This window comes from Artemia franciscana, chromosome 13 (assembly GCF_032884065.1).
Source record: "Artemia franciscana chromosome 13, ASM3288406v1, whole genome shotgun sequence".
NCBI lineage: Eukaryota > Metazoa > Arthropoda > Branchiopoda > Anostraca > Artemiidae > Artemia > Artemia franciscana.
The window spans coordinates 24,613,355-24,635,325 of record NC_088875.1 but is presented as its reverse complement, the minus strand read 5'-3'; the positions used below and the strand labels follow the sequence as shown (position 1 = coordinate 24,635,325).

Below are 21,971 nucleotides of genomic sequence, written 5' to 3'. Positions count from 1 at the left end.
ACTTCATAAGGGGCAATTTCGGTAAAAATATGCCGTCAGCTTTTCCTTGCATTGCAAGAGTACCCATGAGCTGATATATGAAGCCACTATAATCAGAAATGTTTCCCCGTAAGGGAATGCTGGGAATTTTTGTATTTTTCCCCTGAATGGATACGTTCTTTTTGTGTTTTATTATCATTTTTTCCAGGAACACAGAATTGGAAAAAAAACTACTTGAATAATGCGTTAGAGGAGCTTGAAACCTCTATAGCAGGGTTCTTTGATACGCTGAATCTGACTGTGATTAAAATTCTATGACTTCTAAGGGATCTTTCCCCCTTTTTTCGAAAATTCTAACTTCTGTGTAACGTGGGTGCCTTTTTAATAGTCTAATTTATTTTCTACAATCCATTTCTCATTTGTCCTTTTTCTTTTTACTTTTCCATGGATCATAGTTTCGAATCACGAGTCATTGAATATTGATAGGGTTTTTTGAACAGAAATTAAAGTTTGAATGACCTTTTTACGCAACGGAATAGATAACAACACAGAAGAAGGCCAATTTATGACCTTTTGTGCAGCAAATAAACAATCTTGGCCCAAATAGGGTCTATTTACCTAGAAGTCTTTCAACTAAAACATAGAGGGAGTACTGAACATCTGACCTCACTTCATTTGGAGAAATATAATTGGGCTAAGCGTTAAACATAGCTACTGAGTGGAGAGGCGGGGGGGGGGGGGGTGAGAGCTCCCCTGTTATTGAAAAATGTTTTTTTTTAGTATCGACAAATTTCAACTTCAGCGCAAAGAGTGGGGCTCTCTTATTTCTAGAAATATCGTATTTTAGCTTGAAAAGCAAATACATCTAAATAGGCCTATAGTTTAGAGGTTACACAGAAGTTAAGCTTTTGTTGTGAAAGCAAACCTCTGCCATTAAAATCTAAATGTATGTTTTTCTTTTTATATAAGTCGTTGGTGAATTCTATTGCGATTTACTCCAAAACATTCTCCACAATCAATTACATTAGCAACAGCTAACAACTAACATTTTCCCCACCAGGTAATTAGTTCCAATATCAGCAAAAAATCTACTTTTTGAATTTTCTCTGCTGTTTGTTGAAAGAGCTTGCTCAAAAAGGCATTAGATCGTTCCAGCTAATATCAATGGTAATACATACGTCGCTAGCATCTTGAAAGATGAAGAAAGCAGCTACAGAATACCCTCTTATGTCTCCATTGGGTGCATTTGGTGATTCCCATTCAATCAACAAACTGGATTCAGTTCTACCCGTTAGGCTGAGTCTTGCCGGCGGCCCAGAAACTAAAAAAAAAAGAACAATAAGCCTATAACAGTTATTACTTTTGTGTCCAGTAGGATGGATATCATTGTAAAAATCAACTTGATTGTTTTTTTTTCCATTGATTTTACCTGATGTAACCTCTGTTTAGTAACTCAGCACTCGCTCGGAGACAGAGATTAAAATACTTGACCTTAAGTCATACTGGTTTGGTACTTGCCTTTCTATGTTACAAATAACAATTGATATTTCCCTTTTGGAGGTCAATTTGACGCATGAAACCTGTAAAAATTTACATTCTTTCAGCATTCTGAGCCCTAAATGAAGCATTCCCTGGAACTTCATAATGATTAGGTTATGTCCTCACAATTTAGAAGTCCCAACCTCTTAGTATTAAAATTTTACAGAAAAGAATTTTTTTCGGCTGCACCACAGTTCTGATATTTATTGGCCTTCAATGTTCAAAACTAACAATTTCAATGTATACACCTTATTTCAGCCTCAATAGGCTACTTTTTTGTAAAAAAAAAGGCCCTTAAACTGGACATAAATTTCGATGCTATTCATCCCTCTTTTAAATTTGGAGCTATCTAATTCATAAAAAGGTGTCTGTAAAGACCAATACAGAAGACAAAAAACTAACAGAAATGCCGAATTAACACAGAACTAACAAAATGCCCCGGGAAAAAGCCTAGCCACAAAGGAATCGCATAGCCACGACACAGTCCACATAATTTCAATTCTTCTTATAAATGTTCGTTGGAGAAATAGAAATTTAATTTGAAGTCTTTTCATAGAAGTATGTAGCTTTTCACAAGAGTTTTTAGTGACTTTTCATCCTACAGGACGCAATGAGTACTTAGTTTGAGAGGTTTTACCCATGAAGTAAGGTCAATTACTCTTTTTGTCTGCTTATCACTCCTCTATATCATGTTGTAGCATTGGGTTGTGTTTATGTTAAGTTTTTTGTTAATAATTGATATTAAATTAAAATTAAAAAATAAATAAAATTTGTTGAACAAAAAAAAAAGTAATTTATAACAACTGTGCAGTTAAACTATATTTTTTGACAAATGTATATTAATCCAAGAGAGACAATTTGCGTTATTATAAATTCTTGGTCGTTTGAGGGGATGTGTTGTTTATTCATACTTGTTTCGTGTTTATCTTAAATTATGCCTAAATCGCCAGTGTGGGAAGGAAAAATCTAAAATATAATAAATGTAGCACAATGAAATAAGATCTGTCTGCAGCATTGTAGATTGTAATAAATAAAAAATCAAGAAAAAAAGCAAGGCATATTTACAGTTGGAACCCAAACCACATTACCCTTTTGTCTGTTTTGTATAAGTTGAAGTCCCTCAAACAATTTCACCTTATTTGATAAAATTCTTTTCAAACCTCCGTCCTGGACTGAAAATTAAAACATAACTCCAGAGCCCCCCCCCCAGCCACAATGAATTTGATCTGTGTATCTGTATGTAACTACAATCAAAACATCTGTAAAGCATGTTGTCAGGAATTTCCCGGAAATAAAATAGTAAACTCACTTGATATGCCAGTTCGATAAACTGAGTACGCCCTTTCTCCTCCACAAATTTGAGAATTGTTTCCCTCACACCTGATGTTGCAAGCATCAGACGGCAAAACTTTTAAATTTGGCATGCTGAAACAAAAGCATGCATCGCCATTTGATAAAGCAGCATCGCTGAAAAATAACAAAGACAGTAACTATGGTACAATATTTATACAAAGAGGTTTGATGAAACTAAAAGAAATGTATTATTCTGAAGGAAGACCATATCATTTTCGAGGAAATTATCTTTTTATGACTTTTAGGAAACATGTTTGGTGTACAAAGAATTGGTTTCCTGAGTTGCATAGAACTCAATCTGCCTGCCTTTGGTGAGTTTCAAATGAGTGAATTCACCTGCCTTTCTTATAATTTCGCAGCCCCAGAAATATGCTGGTCAACAACAGAAAGATTGCTTAATGAGCTAGCATTACATCTTTCTAACCTGATGAAAGCATATGACAACCTGAAACAGCCAAAGTGTATTTCAGGCCGTAAGCCTGTAATCTATTAAAATCAAGCTTTTAAGGGATGTTGTGTAGAAGTATCACCAAAACAGAAGCTTCGGCAGCACCTAGCCATTTCACAACCAATGACGGGAATTCTCAGATTACTAATTTGGCATTTTTTAACAATACTCGGGGATCAGTTCACCAGGATTTCAAAAATTATTCACGATGAATGGTCAGACTGAACCTTAGTCTCAATCCAACGACATTTAACATATTTAACCAATAAATAAATACTTAATAGTAAAATAAAACAGCAGGTCAAGATTCATTCTTTTGCTGAAGTTTTACTGAAAGTTATTATAGGATATAATATAAGTCTGCTATCTCATTTTTCAGCCGTCAAAGACTAGCACTAAAATGGGGCTACAAAAGTTTAAGTACATGCAAAACACAGATACATATCAAGATGATGATTACACAAATCCCTATATGATTCCCAACAAGCACAAAAGTTAAAAAGAAAAAAAAATTAAGTTGCTGATGCTAATGTCAACAGTCCTGAGGCCTAGAGAAAGTTCTGAAGCAAAATACATAGAATATCTTTTTCCCAGATAGCATTTGATTTCCTTCAAAGCGTATCTTCAAAAGTTTTAAAAGTTACTAATTTTATAATATGAGACTTAAATTGCAATATGACCGTCTAATGGCGAAATGCAGGAGCATCTAATCACAACTGGCTTCCAATAATGCTAACTTTGAGTTAAACACCACTCGTTAAACACATAATTTATGTGTTTCGTCTTTGGACCTCTAACTCAAATATTGGCTTCAGATTTGTAATCAAAAAGCTAAGAAATCCATCAATATAAATGTAGTAAAAATTAGTAATCATTTTTAAATAGGTAGTCCAGGTGTGTTGCATTCTGCGCTTTGTTTTATAAGGCTCAAAATTAAATGTTTTCTCTTTCTTCTCATCTCTCTTGTTCCTTTTCTCTGTCTCTCGTGTGCTCACTTTTGTTTATTTTTTCTTTGTCCATTATGGTCACAACAATAGGTGCGACCTAGTATTAGCAGACCACAGTCCATACTAACCAAAAGTTAAAATATATCAGTTAAATGATACTCAAATAGCTCCATTGAATCGTTTCGTGGGTACGAGTAATGTTTATTTAGCGCATTCTGCTTTTCTAGGTACACTTCCACGGTCTCTGCAGCAGTTTTTCTCACGGACATGGTCAGGTAAGTACTCTTCTTCTTTGCGTAGTTCTTTTCGCCAATTTACTTCACCTAAACGATTCTCAACAGCAGCTCAGAAGTCTCCATTTCTTTTGATGTCCCTCTATCTCTGTAAAGGCAGTTTCTTGACAGATTTATAAAGTCCAGTAGTTTTTCTCCCTTTTTTATTCTCTTCTAATTTATTTGTATCTCTTCTCTCGTTTATTCCATACACATTTATCTCTGTCCTTGTTTTATTCCAGTGTTTTATTATTTTATGTGTTCTAGTGTTTTTTAAAAGTCCAGTGCTTTATTAGTGTATTGTGTGGCCCACTACAAGCAAAGCTTCTTGGGCCATGTAACCTTCTCATGTTTATAATTAGCTTCTTTTTAGTATTAATAAATTATTGATTGATCGATTGATTGAAAGCGGATTCAGCTGATTTAAGGTTAAAACTTAAACAAACATAACTTAAAATGCAACTAAGGGAGTTGTCCCCTCCTTCTATCCCCGCCCTTTACGCTAAGCATTAAATTTTACCGCAATACTTTCAAAACGACTGCTCAAACACAATTGCGATTAAACTAGGGTAAAAAGTAATTTTCACCAGGCCTCAAGAATGGAAGAGATTATTGATGCGCATTCACTTGGAATAAAAAAAAATCAGTTCAATTTTTTTAAAACGTAATCAGTAAATAAAACGTTCGGTATTACCTATTAACTACATTTGTTGCATTAAAAAATTCTTCCAGTAGAATAAAGCACTTTAAAACCATGGTAACGAACTGTAAGTAAGGAGCAAATCTGCCCAATAGTAACCGAAACCCTAAACAATGGAATTTCAATAACAATAGATATATAAAAAAAATTGGCTTTTTATACTTACTCCAAAAATACAAAATTCATTAACTTTAATATTACTCTTCAAAAGTTAAGAGCCTGAGAAAATTTGCCTGATTTTCAAAAAGGGGGAAAAACACCCCCAAAAAGTCAAAGAATCTTAATTAAAATTGTACCGTCAGATCCAGCGTATCAGAGAACCCTATGGTTGAGTTTTCAAGCTCCCATCTGCAAAAATGTAGAATATTATATTTTGGGCTAGAAAGATCATTTAATGTCGTGATTATATGATCACTATTTGCTGTTGATTTTTTTCCAGGGGTGACCGTATCGAACCAATGGTCCTAGATCTAGAGAGGGGTCATTCGAAAGAAAATTGAAAGTTCTAGTGCTCTTTTTAGTGACCAAAAAGATTGAAGGGCAGCTAGCTGCCCTCCCTAACCCCTTTTCCCCCCAAAGTCATCTGATCAAATTTTGTAGATAGCGATTTTGTTCAGCATAGTTGTAAGGTCAGATAACCATGCCTCTGGGGGTTACATGCCCCCACAGCCTCTAAGGAAAGGGCTGTAAGTAATGAATTTTGCCAATTGTTTGCAAAAAATATTTGTTATTGGGAAGTACATGGATATTTTTCAGGGAGGGGGAATTATCTGCAGGGGAAGATATTATCTAAGGGGAAAAATTTGCGTGGGGAGGGAAGTTTCTGGGTTTAAATTTTCAAGTGGAAATTGTAGATGGAGAAATTTACCAGAATTCCTATAGGAAATTTTTTTCATTTCTCTGACTTTCTCTTTGGCGACTCAATTTCACGTAAGGAAACATTCTTGAGAAATTCCCTGGGGGAAACTTTGAAAGAGGTTGGAATTAATTGTCTGTGGTATTTTTTTGTGGAGGGGGGGGGGATTTCCATCATCATTTTGAAAACAATCAGAAATAAAAAGGAAAACTAGTTCTTCAACTGAAAGCAAGGAGCAACATTAAAACTTAAAACAAACAGAAATATTTTTAATTTATGTCAGTGACCTCATAAATACGGTTAAAAATCTAAAGCCTACCACTTAATGTCGTCTTTATCAACCTGCGTATGTCACTAATTGTAACAAGAGTTCTTATTTCTCCGATACACTTGTGGCTTTTGCAGATGACAGTGCTCTTTGCACAGCTGGTTGAACTGAGTCTCATCTCTGTTCAGATATGATTGCCCTTTTTTAAAGAGTTATTAAGTGGTTTGATGTTAATTATCTTGCCTTAGCTGTTGGAAAGTCCTGTTTTCTTATTTTCTCAAGAATTTCTAGGGCTTGCTCTGGTTTAAATGAAATACACTTATCGAGGGGCTCCCTTAATAAACCTAAGAACCGATGCGTTCAATTTCTAGGCATTTTGCTTGATGAGAATCTTTCCTTCGAGTATCATATTCACCTCATTAAAATGGAAGTCTCCAGAAGCCTCGGGATCCTTAAAAACTGCTAAACATTTTTCTTAGAATCGTTCTGATTCAACCAATACTAATTCAATTCTAGAATCATACTAATTCAACAGCCTGGTTCAGCCTTATGTTTCATACTGTTCTATAATTTGGATGTCAATTTTTCCCTTGTCACTGAAGCCACTTTCAAAACTAAAAGATTGTCACTTGTTTGGTATTAAATAAAAAAAAACAAGTTTTTTTAACTGAAAGTAAGGAGCGACATTAAAACTTAAAACGAACAGAAATTACTTCGTATATGAAGAGGCTGCTTCCTCATCAACGCCCCGCTCTTTACGCTAAAGTTTGACTCTGTCTATCAATTCTTCTTTTTGAAACAGTAAAAACTTTAGCGTAAAGAGCGGGGCGTTGATGAGGAAGCAGCCTCTTTCATATACGAAGTAATTTCTGTTCGTTTTAAGTTTTAATGTCGCTCCTTACTTTCAGTTAAAAAAACTTGTTTTTTTTTATTTAATTTCTGAACGTTTTTAAATCAATGCATGTTTTGATTTTGGCTCTCCGCAGAGAAATAATTAAAACGAAATTTGCATTTTTTTTTTTTGGCTAAATGGCTTTCTCATAATTTTGATCGAATGATTTTGAGAAAAAAAGAGCGGGGGAGGAAGCCTAGTTGCCCTCCGATTTTTTGGTTAATTAAAAAGGCAACTAGAACTTTTAATTTTTTCGAATATTTTTATTAGTAAGAGATTTACGTAACTTATAAATTAGCTTACATAAAGAACTTTTGTATTCTCATATTTTTATTACATATCTGAGGGGGTTCGCCCCCTTGTCAGATCCTCGCTCTTTACATTAAAGCTTAAATTTTGTCCCAATTCATTAAGAATGACCCCAGGATCACAAAAGCCGTAGAATAAATAGTTGAAATTACTAAAAATACTTTAACGTAAAGAGCGAGGTATTAGGAGGAGGTGAGCCCCTCAAATGGGTAATAATTTCTGTTTGTTTTAAGTTTTAATGCTGTTCCTTACTTCCAGCTGAAAGTACTTTTTCATATTTATTTTTTCATTGTGTTTTTAAATAATGCTAGTAAATCCTGCGCTCCCTTCATGGAGATTTTCATCCCCCATGACAAATTATCGATGGAAAGTTCCCCCAGCATATCCCCCTCTTCTCAACCCCTCCCCCAACCAAAAAAATCCTCCTGAAAACGCCTGTACACTTCCCAATAACCATTACTATATGTAAGCATTGTTCAAAGTTTGTAACTTGTTGCCCCTCCCATGGGGACTGTGGGGGAGTAAGTCGTCCCTAAAGACATAGTTATAAGGTTTTTCGACTACGCTGAATAAAATGGCTATCTCAGAATTTTGATCCATTGACTTTGGTAAAATAATTACCGTGGGAGGGGGCCTAGGTGCCCTCCAATGTTTTTGGTCACTTAAAAAGGGCACTAGAACTTTTCATTTCCGTTAGAATGAGCCCTCTTGCAACATTATAGGACAACTGGGTCGATACGATCACCCCTGGGGGAAAAAAAAATAAACAAAAAAACAAAAAAACAAATAAACACGCATCCGTGATCTGCCTTCTGGCAAAAAATACAAAATTCCACATTTTTGTAGATAGGAGCTTGAAACTTCTACAGTAGGGTTCTCTGATACGCTGAATCTGATGGTGTGATTTTCGTTAAGATTCTATGACTTCTAGGGGGCGTTTCCCCCTATTTTCTAAAATAAGGTAAATTTTCTCAGGCTCGTAACTTTTGATGGGTAAGACTAAACTTGATGAAACTTATATATTTAAAATCAGCATTAAAATGCGATGCTTTTGATGTAGCTATTGGTACCAAAATTCCATTTTTTTAGAGTTTTGGTTACTATTGAGCCGGGACGCTCCTTACTACAGTTCGTTACCACGAACTGTTTGATCACCAAAAAGTATGTTAGAGAAGTTCTTGCTAATAATAAAGTTTTCCCCAGTTTTCCAAGGAATTGATATCTCCGGATTAGGTCTGCTGTTTATTTATGTAGGTGGAATCATGTGCTACTCCTCTACCTAGTTTGGACTTTTTTTGTTGGGGGAGGGGGTGTTTGGGTTGGTGATGGAGCGTATCAATTAAAAAAAATGATTGATGGATGTATATGTTTAATTTTTTGTTTTGTTTCTCCCCTGTTTTTTCCTCGCCATAGAGCCTTACAGAGGAGACCAAGTTGAAGTTCTCTGTTGATGTGTAGGTCAAATACTGTGGACTTTTTTAAATATTTATATGTTTTTGTGTGTTTTTTTAATAAATTCTATTCAATTCAAATGCATGCATGAGGGGGAAGGGGTGCCCATTTCTCGATATTTTGCTCTTTATGGTAAATAAATTCGAAAACCACACTGCCTTTCCATGACGAAAGTAAAACAGTTCAAAATAAGGATGATACCTTTTTATTGACAGTGAAATATAAAATTATTTAACTGGATATTTCGAACACATATACAGTGTTCATCATCAGCAGTAAAACTTTTGCTGCTTATTTCAGCAGTGAAAAGCTTCAGCTTTTTCAGAAAAGCTTTTGCTTCAACAGTAAAAAAAACTTTTTTTACTGCTGATGATGAACACTGTATATGTGTTCGAAATATCCAGTTAAATAATTTTATATTTCACTGTCAATAAAAAGGTATCATCCCCGTTTTGAACTGTTTTACTTTCGTCTTTATGGTAAGTTGAAAAAACTTCTTTTTTGTATCTAATAGCATAATGAACAGGGTGTCAAGCAGTAGGTAGCCCAGAAAAAAAAAATATTTTTGTTTGTTTATTAAGATGCTGCTATTTACTTTCGTTCGAATTTTTTTTTTTATTTTCTTTATACACACACAGAGTGAGAAACATATGTTCTTTGAGTTTTCAATGTCCTACCCTCTCTTGAAATTTTTTGGGAAACATGCTAATATGCACAAAAACCAGAATATTTGAACTGAAAAACAATTTTTTGAAAGGCCAGAACTTTTTCTGATTATACTTTCAAATATTAAACATCCTTAGCATACCAATACAAAAAGGATAGGATAATATCTTCCTAAGGCTGATCTGATTATTCCTTCCCCCTAGATACTTCTGTTCAGGTAAAAAATTTAAATTCACTACAATACATTTGGACTTCAATTTCCTTCATCTAAAGACCAATGGTATGCTTTCTCAACAGCTTTTTGGATTTTTCCAGAAAATTTTGGCTCAAAGATATCCTTATTTTCTATTAGGCCTACATTTGATTATTTTCACAAGCCGCATAAATGAAGAAATACATAAATGATTACCTGTAATACTCCTTTGTACAAGCTATCACACATTCTTCAACAATCTTGAAGTTCCTTCCTATGTCTTTTGAATAAATTGAAGAATTACTTGTTTTTACAAAACATCCAACAAGCTCTCCGGGTTCAGTTAAAACTAAAAATAAAATGGAGTTTCTACAACAATTCTGGATAATGGTTTATGGCAATAAACAGTAAGTAAAGAGCAGCCATGTCAATTGTATTAGGAACTCTAAAGGCGGATGTCTAACCACCAAGAGTCCGTTTTATATTCTAATTAAATAAAAAAAACAAGTTTTTTTAACTGAAAGTAAGGAGCGACATTAAAACTTAAAACGAACAGAAATTACTCCGGGGGCTGCTCCTTCTTCAGCGCCTTGCTCTTTGCACTAAAGTTTGACTCTTTCTCTCAACTCTACTTTTTAAAACAGTAAAAACTTTAGCGTAAAGAGCAGGGCGTTGAAGAAGGAGCAGCCCCTTTCATATACGGTGTAATTTCTGTTCGTTATAAGTTTTAATGTCGCTCCTTACTTTCAGTTAAAAAAACTTGTTTTTTTATTTAATTTCTGAACGTTTTTTAGTTAATCCATGTTTTAATTTCGGCTCTCCGCAGATGAATAATAAAAGCGAAATTTGCATATTTTTTTATTTGGCTAAATGGATTTCTCATAGTTTTGATCGAATGATTTTGCGAAAAAAGGAGGGGAAGGAGGCCCAGTTGCTCTCCAATTTTTTGGGTACTTAAAAAGGCAACTAGAATTTTAGTTTTTACGAATGTTTTCATTAGTAAAAGATATACGTAACTTACGAATTAGCTTACGTAACAAACTTCTATGTTTGTATGTTTTTATTACGTATATGAGAAGGTTCGCCCACTCGTCAAAACCTCGTCAATAACTCTTTGCATTAAAGCTTAGATTAGGTCCCCTGAATCACAAAGGCCGTAGAATAAATAGTTGAAATTACTAAAAATCCTTTAGCGTCAAGAGTGAGGTATTAGGAGGAGGTTAACCCCTTATATGCGTAAAATTTTCTGTTCGTTTTAGGTTTTAATGCTACTCCATACTTCCAGTTGAAAAAAAACTTTTTCATATTTATTTTCTTATTGTTTTTTTAAATAATGCTAGAAAATGCTGCGCCCCCCTTATGGAAATTTTCTTCCCCCATGACAAATTTCTTCATGGAAAATTTCCCCCACATAGCCCCCTCTTTTCAACCCCCCCCCCCCAACCAAAAAATCCCCCTGAAAACGTCTATACATTTCCCAATAACCATTAATATATGCAAACACTGGTCAAAATTTGCAACTTGCAGCCCCTCCCACGGGGACCGTGGGAGAGTAAGTCGTCCCCAAAGACATAGTTATAAGGTTTTTCGACTATGATGAATAAAATGGCTATCTAAGAATTTTGATCTGACTACTTTGGGGAAAAAATGAGCGTGGGATGGGGCCTAGGTACCCTCCGATTTTTTTGGTCACTTAAAAAGGGCACTAGAACTTTTTCATTTCCGTTCGAATGAGCCCTCTCGCAAAATTCTAGGACCAATGGATTGATATGATCACCCCTGGGAAAAAGAAAAAACAAAAACAAATAAACACGCAACCGTGATTTGTCTTCTGGCAAAAAATACAAAATTCCACATTTTTGTAGATAGGATCTTGGAACTTGTACAATAGGGTCCTCTGATACGCTGAATCTGATGGTGTGATTTTTATTAAGATTCTATGACTTTTAGGGGGTGTTCCACCCTATTTTCCAAAATAGGGCAGATTTTCTCAGGCTCGTAACTTTTGATGGGTAAGACTAAACTTGATGAAACTTATATATTCAAAATCAGCATTAAAATGCGATTCTTTTGATGTAACTATTGGTATAAAAATTCCGTTTTTTAGAGTTTTGGTTACTATTGAGCCGGGTCGCTCCTTACTACAGTTCGTTACCACAAACTGTTTGATTCCAAATCAGTAGGTTTAAACATACTCATCAAAACTATTAGGTCAGAAAAATTGGATAATTTAAAAATAGGGTGGGGGAACACATCCATAGAAACAGATGTGACGTCGATTAAAGTTAGGCTATCAAATCTAACAGGTCTGACAGGCCTGGAAAAGAGGCTTTGGTCAAGTATTTTATTTCTGAAACATGGATGTGATTTGATTCATTTTTTTCTGACTGATAGCATTGAATAAGTGGGCATATAATATATAGCAAGGGGCTTATTCAGACAGAAATGTACAGTTCTTGTTTTCTCTTTAAGCATCAAAAGAGCCAACAGCAAAGTGCTAATTTCTTTAACTTACTTTAACCTCCCCTCTCAAAATAAAAAAACAGAGTCACTCCATATAAGATCAACTAGGCCATGGCACTCATGGCCATGGATTTTGACAAAAATAGTAGATTCAGTCCTCTCATAGATTTATGCAACCATGGACACTTGGTTTTTCTACCTTTCTGCGGTTTTGGTTTTATGATCATACAAAATTTTGGTCATTCATTATTCTCTCCCAGCCCCTCTCCCTCCTACTGCCAAAATATAGCCCTATGTGAAAAATAAAACATAATAATTGTTGATTCTTTTTTTCACTTATTTCTTACCAACTGCTGTTCATACTGCACTTTTCACTTGCATCAGAACACAAGCAATTCTCTCCTCTCTGGCAACAGGATCAGGCATATAATTGCTACAGGCCAGGGAGGCAAACTCCTCAGACTTCATTTGCCCCTCCCCCCCCCCTTCAATCACTTCAAGCATAAATAATTTTCTATGAATATGAATTTATTTATCCTTTATTAAATCAAAGATTTTATCCTATAGGCTGCAGAAAGTCTTATCAAAGTCTTTATACAAGGTCTTGTCAAATTCAGATCATATGCAACAAAGACTCTTATGGTAATCTCTAGGTGACAATTATATTTTAATATATATTTAATTCAAATTTAGTATGAATTTGCTGCAAACAATTTATTCACTAATTATTCACTAAATATGAGTAAATTTGATGGGTAAAAAAAAAACTGAAAATATGAGCATTAATGCCTTAATAATCAATAGTTCTATTGATTTGGTCATTTACCTCCATTTCTAAACAATTTAACAATGAATGTACAGAAGCTAGTTATTTGAATTAAAACAATCATATTATCTGAAATTATACATTACAAAAAGAGAAAGAAGATATACAATGAATAGGTAGAGTCAGTAGATGCCAAGTTTCAAAGTACTCTGATGAAAAAATGGTCTTTAGGAAATTGGATACCAAAAGAAGGTTCAGATACACTGAGTCCAATACAATGAACAAAAATGGCCACATTCTGGCAGACTCTTGCAATTGATTTTGAAATGAACCAAGGGAAAAAAATAGAAACTTAGTGCAAAAAAAGTAGGACTGGATCAATCCTCTTGTACTTCAAGGAGGTTGAAGGTAAATTACATATCAAAATCAATTTTGGAGACAGTTCTACTGATAGAGCAAACAAAATGGTCAGATTCTTTCAGATCTTGTTGCACTTCAGAACAACAGGACGAGGATTATCTTATGGAGCAATAATATAGGGATATTGCATTTTTCTCCTTTTTGTGCCAAGGAAAAAGGGGACATATGCCATAAAATAGTACTTCTATTGAAGTCTCTTGCAGTTTAACCAAATGAGGATTGACAGAAAATTACATATCAAAACAATTCTTGGAGGCAGCTCTATTGGACAGTGTGAAAAAAATGGCCAGATTTTTGTCTGGCCAGAATTTGTCTCCTTTTTTGTCAAGGAAACAGGAGAGCTATACCATAAAATCAAATAATTTTGAATTCACTTGTGACACTTAAATTGAATTTATACACTGAAAAGAGCATAAGAAGTTGGTTTTTAAGATATTCCCTTTATCTTCCTTAGCCCCATTGTTTAGATAACCACAGCCAACAGACTTTTTTCCATTTTTGGCTCTCCTGAAAAGTTACAAAAATGGCATATGCTGCACTTTTAATTATGACAGCCAAGCTATGTCAAGCTAGGTATATTAATTGCAATTGATGGTTTAACTAATATGAATTCATTACCTAGACCTATGTTTACTTCATGAAAAAAAAAAAATCTTAGGTGATTCAACTTAAGCTCAAAGCAGTAAAATAATTTTTATAGAGCTTCTTGATTCCATAATATAGCTTCAATTTATGGATAAATTGAAGTTATCATAGCACTCCCTGTTTAAACTGCTTCAAACTAAAGATTTGTCACCATTAAAAAGGGTTAAAACATATCTAGTAATTTATAAATTATTGTAACCTAGAGAAAAAACCAGAAGTATTGACTATAATATTGCCAACACCAAGTTTGCAGCCCTGAAGCAATGGCACTTCCCATTAGAATGGGAAGTGCCCATTCTTCTGTTATACTTGAGTAATATTGCAAGCAAATTTACTATCTTTCATTTTACTTAATATAATCATGTATTTGAATTTATCAATACCTAATTGTATGATATACTTAATTTTTCATAAGCAAAAGTTCTTTCTAGAACTTATTCCCCTAACAGTCCCCTTTCCAGAAATTTTGTGAATTCATGCCACTATTGGCTGGCTATCAAGACTTAGAATTTGCCTGCCTGTTCCAGATTTCTTTGAATTCAGGCCACTGGACAGGATCTGGCAGACTGATGATTTCTACAGTTTACTGTCTTGGACTAATGGGACAACAATTTTGAGCCATGAAGAATATCATCTGTAATCATGTCTTCACAGACCATCAATTGGCTTGGGTTAGACTTAATAGTGTTCAGTCTAGCTTTGATTTAGCCTCCATGATGTTCTCTCTAATCAGGCATTAGTTTGCAATATAGGCTTTGTATTGTGAAAATTTTAGTCAGTCTTTGGTAAACACAGGCAAACCAGGGCAAGCAACAGCATTAAAGGAGAGTTACAATATTGTATTTCTAGTCACATTGCAGGCAGATGACCACTTATGGCATTTGGATGCTAAGACATCCCTAACATGTTCCTCCATAGATATATGTGTTTGATAGGATTTAGGTGGTACAGCTTTTAAAAGCAATGTTATGCAGCAGTACAGTAAGAAAGACTGGACTGAGATGTTGCAAATACAGATTTTTGTTCTCCTATCAGTGGGAAGAATCAGCAGTTTTATTGCTCAGAAAAAATAAAATCCACAAAATTGCAAACTTTTGAACACAGTGCAGGGCAAAACACAGGAATCAGAAGGGAGGGGTGCAGGAGAGAATTTCAATGGTTGCAGTAAATATTTTGTTGTTCATATTACTGACCTTAAAATAAATTAAACATACTAATACCAATACATACCAAACGGAAATTATGCAGTCCAAAAAAAAAATCTAGATTCGTGTGCAGGCTGCAAACAAGGTCTTGAGCCAGAATCTAAAGCCGTATTATGCGATGGATATGAAAAATGGCTGTGTATAGAATGCATAAACATGTCCATCCCAGAGTATGAACTCTTTACAAAGATGTCAACCATTGGAGATATGCAGTGGTACTGCCCAGTTTGCAAGCACTCTGGTACATCAGCAGACCCCCCTTCACTAGCTGAAATCTTGAGCCAGATAACATCCAAGGTCCCGAGTGCTTTGGCCATCGCGGACATAGTGAAAGGAGTGGTAGAGAAGCTTAAACGTGATATCACCAATAGCATAGACAAAGTCAAAGAGCATGTTGATGACCTTGAGAAAAACTTGGCAGCAAAATGTTCTATCCTAGAAGTTAAACAGCATGTCAAAGCAGCAATGCTGCAGGAAACATCCAAGATCAAACAGACCATTGATTCCCACCTCGAAGACAAAGTCCGCAGACTGTTTAGACAGGAAAGAGACAGAGATAGCAGGAAACTTAACCTAGTCGCTTATGGTGTACCCTTGCATCAAAGGAATAAACAGCAACAAGGCGTTCATTGAGAAATATGTTACAGAGCAATACAAAATTCCAAACGCAAACATTACTAATGTAAGACGCATTATAAGCCAATCGCCGCCTGTCAAAAAGTTTGGGGCCACTCAGCAACCTACCAGACAAGCAGGAGCAAGCTATCAAGAATCAACCCACAGCAAACCTGTTCCCATTCTTTTCTCTGTCCAAAATCTAAACTTGAAAAAGTGCATTCTACAAAGATCTTACAAGCTTTGTCAAGAAATCAGTTTAGGGCAGAAGCATCATGGGAAGACCATGAGAGAAAAAAAGTCTTAGTCACTGAACTCCAACGCCAAACCGAACTAGGAGAGCCAAACTTAGCTATCAACCGTGGGAAGATCATCACAAGAAACTCTGTGCACCCATGTGGGGGATACTCTCACCAGACCATAGAATGCTAGTTGCTCCATCTGCTAGCTCTGTACATAGTGTAAATAGTGACAAAGTGAATATTGATAAACTAACAAGTATTGATGAACTTTCTTGTTCCTCCAGTCCTGATTCAGTCGAGTCCTTCACAAATGAAAGCACCAATCCAGCTGACAATAGTGGATCCTGCAGCACTTTCTTGTCCATAGAAGATGAGCCAGTCCAAAATATCTACAATTACCAAAAGGAAGTATCTAACTTAAAAAGGAAGCAAGTAAGTCATGATTTTTCTGCTGTAATCGCAAACGTTGACCAGCTTCCTAACAAAATCAACAAGCTGAAATCTATGATTTATGCAAATAACTATGATGTTATGCTCCTTACTGGGGTCTATCCTAAGAACTCAAGAAACCAGCTCCTAGACTTACCTGTTAATCTGCAAGGTTACCACACTACATCCAATCTATCATCTAGTTATTGCCACCATGGAACACTTGCATTAGTCAAATCGTCATATGTTGTAACCCCTATTGCACACCCCAGTGGATGCCCTTATGCTGAAACAATATTCTTTGATGTTTCAGTTTGACAGAGTAAAAACCATCCCACTGTTAGAATTGGCTGTGTGTACAGAAGCCCATCATCACCTTTGCCTGAGCAAACAGATGCAAAGCTAGCTGAGCTCATTCAGAATATTGCAGACACCCATAAGGGTGACCTATTAATTGCGGGCAACTTCAACCTGCCAACCATCACCTGGAAAGACCAATTCCTCTATGTCACCTCTGTTATTGTGAATCCCATCACAAATATAATCCATTATACTTATCTCTACCAAATTGTCGACCAACCGACCCGTTTCATGAGCAGGCAGCTTCCAAGCCTACTAGAACTGATATTTCTTAGAAGACTAGAATCCCTTCTTTATACTAAGTATATGTCCCCAATCAGGAAAAGCAGCCATGTTGCCATAGAAATAAAAACAACATTACACAATAAAAACAACAAAGTAACTAACAGCTACATCAAAAGGACCTTCATAGACTTTGAGAAATTAGAATGGATCTCAGCAACATCTCCTGGGATGATGTCCTAATTGGCTCTTTAGAACAACAATGGCAATGCTTCAAGGAATTACTGCTAAACAGTACACTTTAAGCAAGCTCATTCCAAAACCGTGAACACTACCAACAATGACAAAAGATATTAAAAAGGAAATTAACCAAAAAAACAGACAATGGAAGAAGTACAAAAAGCATCCATCCCCAGAAAACAAAGAAAAGTTTTCAAAGAGCAGAAACAAACTTAAAAATTTAACACGCAATTTATACACAAGCTTTGAATCTAAACTTGCAGATGAAGCTAAGGCAAATCCAAAGAAATTTTGGCAATATGTCTCTAGCCAAGACCATAATACGCAAGGCATCAGGAAACTAGTGACTGAGGAAGGTGAAGAAATAACCAATATCAACAAGCTTGCAAACTCACTAAATCAGCAATTTGTTTCTGTTTTCACCACTGAACCCAATGGTCCTTTACCCTCTTCACCTGATTACATTGTAACATCCCCAATGGAAAGCATCACTCTATTGCATATGGAGGTTCTCAGATGCTTACAGGAATTAGACACTAACAAATTGCCAGGACCAGATAACATACATCCCAGGCTACTAAAAGAAACTGCAGTTATCATAGCAGAACCACTTAGGAGAATTTTCCAGACTTCACTTACCTCTAGAGAGCTGCCAGCAGACTAGAAAATAGCCAACATTACACCAGTTTTCAAGAAAGGTAATTGTTCCAAGCCTGAAAACTATTGGCCAATTAGCCTGACCTCAGTTGTCATCAAAATACTTGAGTGCATAGTCAATGATTCAATCCTTAAGCATTTGACAACCAACAAGATCTTGTTTCCCAAGCAGCATGGCTTCCAGTCAGGGAAATCAATTGAAACAAACCTCTTGGAATCATACAAGGAAATCACAGACCTAATTGACCACAGACATCCAGTTGACCTACTCCTGCTCAACTTTGCTAAGGCCTTTGACAAGGTTCTTCACAGCTGACTGCACTCAAGAATATCTGCTATTGGCATCAATCAGGCTGTTGTAGACTGGCTGATGAATTCACTTACAAACCGCAAGCAGAAAGTTTGCTTATTTGCTACAGATGGCAAACCAATATACTCTAACAAGGCTGAAGTAATGAGCAGAGTACCACAGGGAAATGTACTGGGTCCAACTCTCTTTTTGATTTACATCAAAGACATATTTAACCATATTGACAATGGCATGCACCTGTTTGCTGATTATGCCAAACTCTTTGGTATTGCATGCCCTCAGAGTGTCCAGTGCAACATAGATGAGTTACAAGTTTGGACCCATGACTGGCTTCTCCAATTTAATGCAAGAAAGTGCTGTGTATTACACCTTGGACCCAATAACCCAATGGCAAACTAAACAATCTACAACCTCACCACCAAAGTAAGAGAGCAACTAAAGAACAAAACAGAAGAAAGTGATCTAGGGATCATTATTGATGATAAACTTAAATTTCACAGCCATGTCCAGCATGTTGTTTCCTGTGCAAGCTCTAGTCTTGGACTACTAAAACAAACCATCAACAGCAGACAGACATCTATATTTATTATAAAAGGCTCTTGTCAGACCTCATCTTGATTTTGGCATGCATCATGCTGGCCCTTCTTATCAACAAGATGTGAGGCTCATCAAAAAAAAACGTACAGAGACAAGCAACAAAAATGCATAAAAAGTCTAGCATCAACCTCATATGAGGACCACCTCAAGTACCTCAAACTACCCACCCTGGTTTACCAGTGCTTGTGCAGTGATATGATGCATACTTACAAGCTACAGAACGAAAAGTCAGCAATCTTTGGCAGCAATCTCAGTACCAGCCAGCACAACACAAGAGGACACTCCAAGAAGCTACCCAAGTCAAGCTCCCAATCTAAAACTTGCCAAACATTCTTTTCAAGAAGAGTAATAAGTCTTTGGAATAAACTAAAAAGATTCAACTGTCAGTGCTCCCTCCATCCAGTCCTTCAAAAACCAACTTGACAAAGAGTAGGAGAAGAAACAGTGGAGATTCAACTGACAGACATCAACTTACAAATTCAATTTTGAGCCCTTTTAGAACCCTTGAAAATAACAATTTTATTCTAAATTTTTTAGACATAAAAATGGGCTATAACATTTGTTCCAAACTTACTATTCATTATAAATTCATTTTATAAAAGTTGTATCATTCAAAACATTGATTTGACAAGGTTCAGTTGATTAAAAGAAGTTCTAAACAAATCTTCTATGTTCTCATCTTCTTCTGTTAGGCCACTTAAAAACTGATGTTTCATCTACATGTCAAAAAATATCAAAGCTGACAGAAGAAACATGGTGGACAGAAAAATGGAGAAAGGGTTAAATATATCACAGTTCATATAATCAACTTACCAATAAAGTTTAAACACTACTTTCCCAGAAGATAAACAATTCCCAGTAAAATTCTAGTTAATTGACTTCTTGCTATCTTGGAAAGGGTTTAGGTTAGGAAAATGAAATTTACAGGGATGGGTCTACAGGCTAAAGTATGTCCCAGGAAGGTATTTTGAAGCACCTACCTCCACTCCTTCTCCCTCTAGAGGGCCCTGACCTTTGATGACCTTTAAAAATATGTATTTTATAAAAGTGAGACCTTTCAAAATAGATCTTCTGCTTAATTGAAGTACAACAAAATTGTTTTCAGCTTCATAGCTTTGCTCAATCCCATTTTATGAGGTTTAAAAGATATGCAAATAAATTTTCCTAAATTTTGAAAAAAAATATTGGTATGGCTCAAAATTCTACTCAAATAACATGAATTGCATTTTCAGAACTAAAAGCAGAAAAAAGCAACTAGTAACTGAAAATTAAGGTAGGCTAAATTGTTGTTTTGTCAAAATTTCAATAGGTATAGACCTGTCATGTAGGCAAATTTCATGGCCCTCTAGAGGGAGAAAGAGTAGAGGTGGGTACTTTAAAATACCTTCCTGGGACATACCTTAGCCTGTAGACCCATCCCTGAAAGTTTAATTTTCCTAGCCTAAACCCTTTCCAAGATAGCAAGAAGTCAATTAACTAGAATTTTACCCAATTCCTTAATTGACAAACTTTCTTTGATAATTTGAAGCAGCTGATTTAGGTCAATGCGACTTTCCAATATTATTAGGACTTAGCCTTTGAGCTTGGTTCTAAAATTCCTATTTTCCAGAATTAACTGCTTTCTTTATAATATGAATAATTATCTGTAAGCAATTTTTTACCCTGTGTAATTCAAATTACATGTACAAACTCAGAAACCAAATACTTTGCACTGACCCCACAAAGACTCCTTGGCCATATGACCCCACCAAGTTCTGGCAATCATCTATTTTAGATGAACAATTTTATTATTTAGCATCTGTCTCTAATAGAATAGTAAAACATCTCATCTTGTGTTTACCTGTATTGAAAATAAATAGAACAAGGAAAACAAATCGAATCTCCATCATTTTTTCATTTTCATATTCCCCGCCAAAACTTTGATCAGAGTTGGCAAAACTATTTAGGACTAAACTGTCAAATATAACAAAAAAGGGACATTTTTAGTGTAAGTAAGTATTTATTCGTGAGTAAACCAAGCAAGATTTCACACTATATGCTAAACTAAAACTACAAGACATAAAAAATAAAACACCGAAAAAAATATAATCTTAATGTCACAAATGAAGAGAAATGATTACACAACCAATTATCACCAGCTGCGAAATTTACGATCTCCCAGTTCTTAAAAAAAAAAACAATAACAAACATCCTTATTCCTCATTACCAAATTGAACTAAAAGGAAAGCTAAGACCTAGTTCAGATAGGCACAAAGAGAAAAACATTCTCTGGGTATAATATAAAGGACAATCAAATAAAAGATGGCTGCAAGTTTCACACTTCTAGTGTTCCCTTAGGAAATCAGCCAATATACTTTAAAAGTTGACAAAAAAGGCTTTAAGTGGTTTTTTCGTAACTCCAGAGCCAGATTTACGTTCTTCTTTTTAAAGTAAAAGCAAAGTGTTCTTCAAATAAGTAAAATCCCATGTAAAACTTCAAATCGCCTAATACGCGAAGAAGAAAAGGAATTCCGTACAATTTCTCGGGTTCTCTCGAACTTCGGTTGTACTAGTTATTCTTCTTCCGAAAACTCAGTAAAGCCCTGTTTTTATTATGGCGTTTTCCGGCACCAGAACTGGCTTTGCCGCTTTTTGGACGACAGTTTTCATTTTTGCCCTTTTTGGCTAAAAATTCGAAAGTGCAGTCTTATTTCATGAACTGCAAAAGATTCTAAATCATTTGCGTTGCATTTACGGTGTTACAGGAACGTAAAGAACAGTTGGAGAACAATTAAGATGAATTACAAAATGTATTGTTTAGTTTTCACGTTTTCAGCCAAAATGTCTACTCTGTACGGCGAGGAAACGAAAACAGCTCTAAAACCTGTCTTCATTATGAGCCGCCCCAGCCGTCTCGGCCGGAATACACCACAATGAAGACAGGGCT

At 35.5% G+C, this 21,971-nt stretch overlaps 1 protein-coding gene across 1 annotated transcript in view; it reads right to left on the bottom strand.

Annotated features, from left to right (window-relative positions):
- The window catches only part of LOC136034699 (putative inactive tyrosine-protein kinase Wsck), a 61,872-nt gene extending 40,916 nt beyond the window's left edge, over positions 1–20,956 (bottom strand). The window contains exons 1-4 of the mRNA XM_065716034.1: positions 20,886–20,956; positions 10,091–10,223; positions 2,828–2,985; positions 1,158–1,300 (exon numbers count right to left, since the gene is read on the bottom strand). Of these exons, the coding sequence (XP_065572106.1) occupies positions 1,158–1,300; positions 2,828–2,985; positions 10,091–10,223; positions 20,886–20,934 (483 nt within the window). The 5' untranslated portion in view covers positions 20,935–20,956. The remainder of the gene's footprint in view (positions 1–1,157; positions 1,301–2,827; positions 2,986–10,090; positions 10,224–20,885) is intronic.
- Between the last annotated feature and the right edge of the window lie 1,015 nt (positions 20,957–21,971).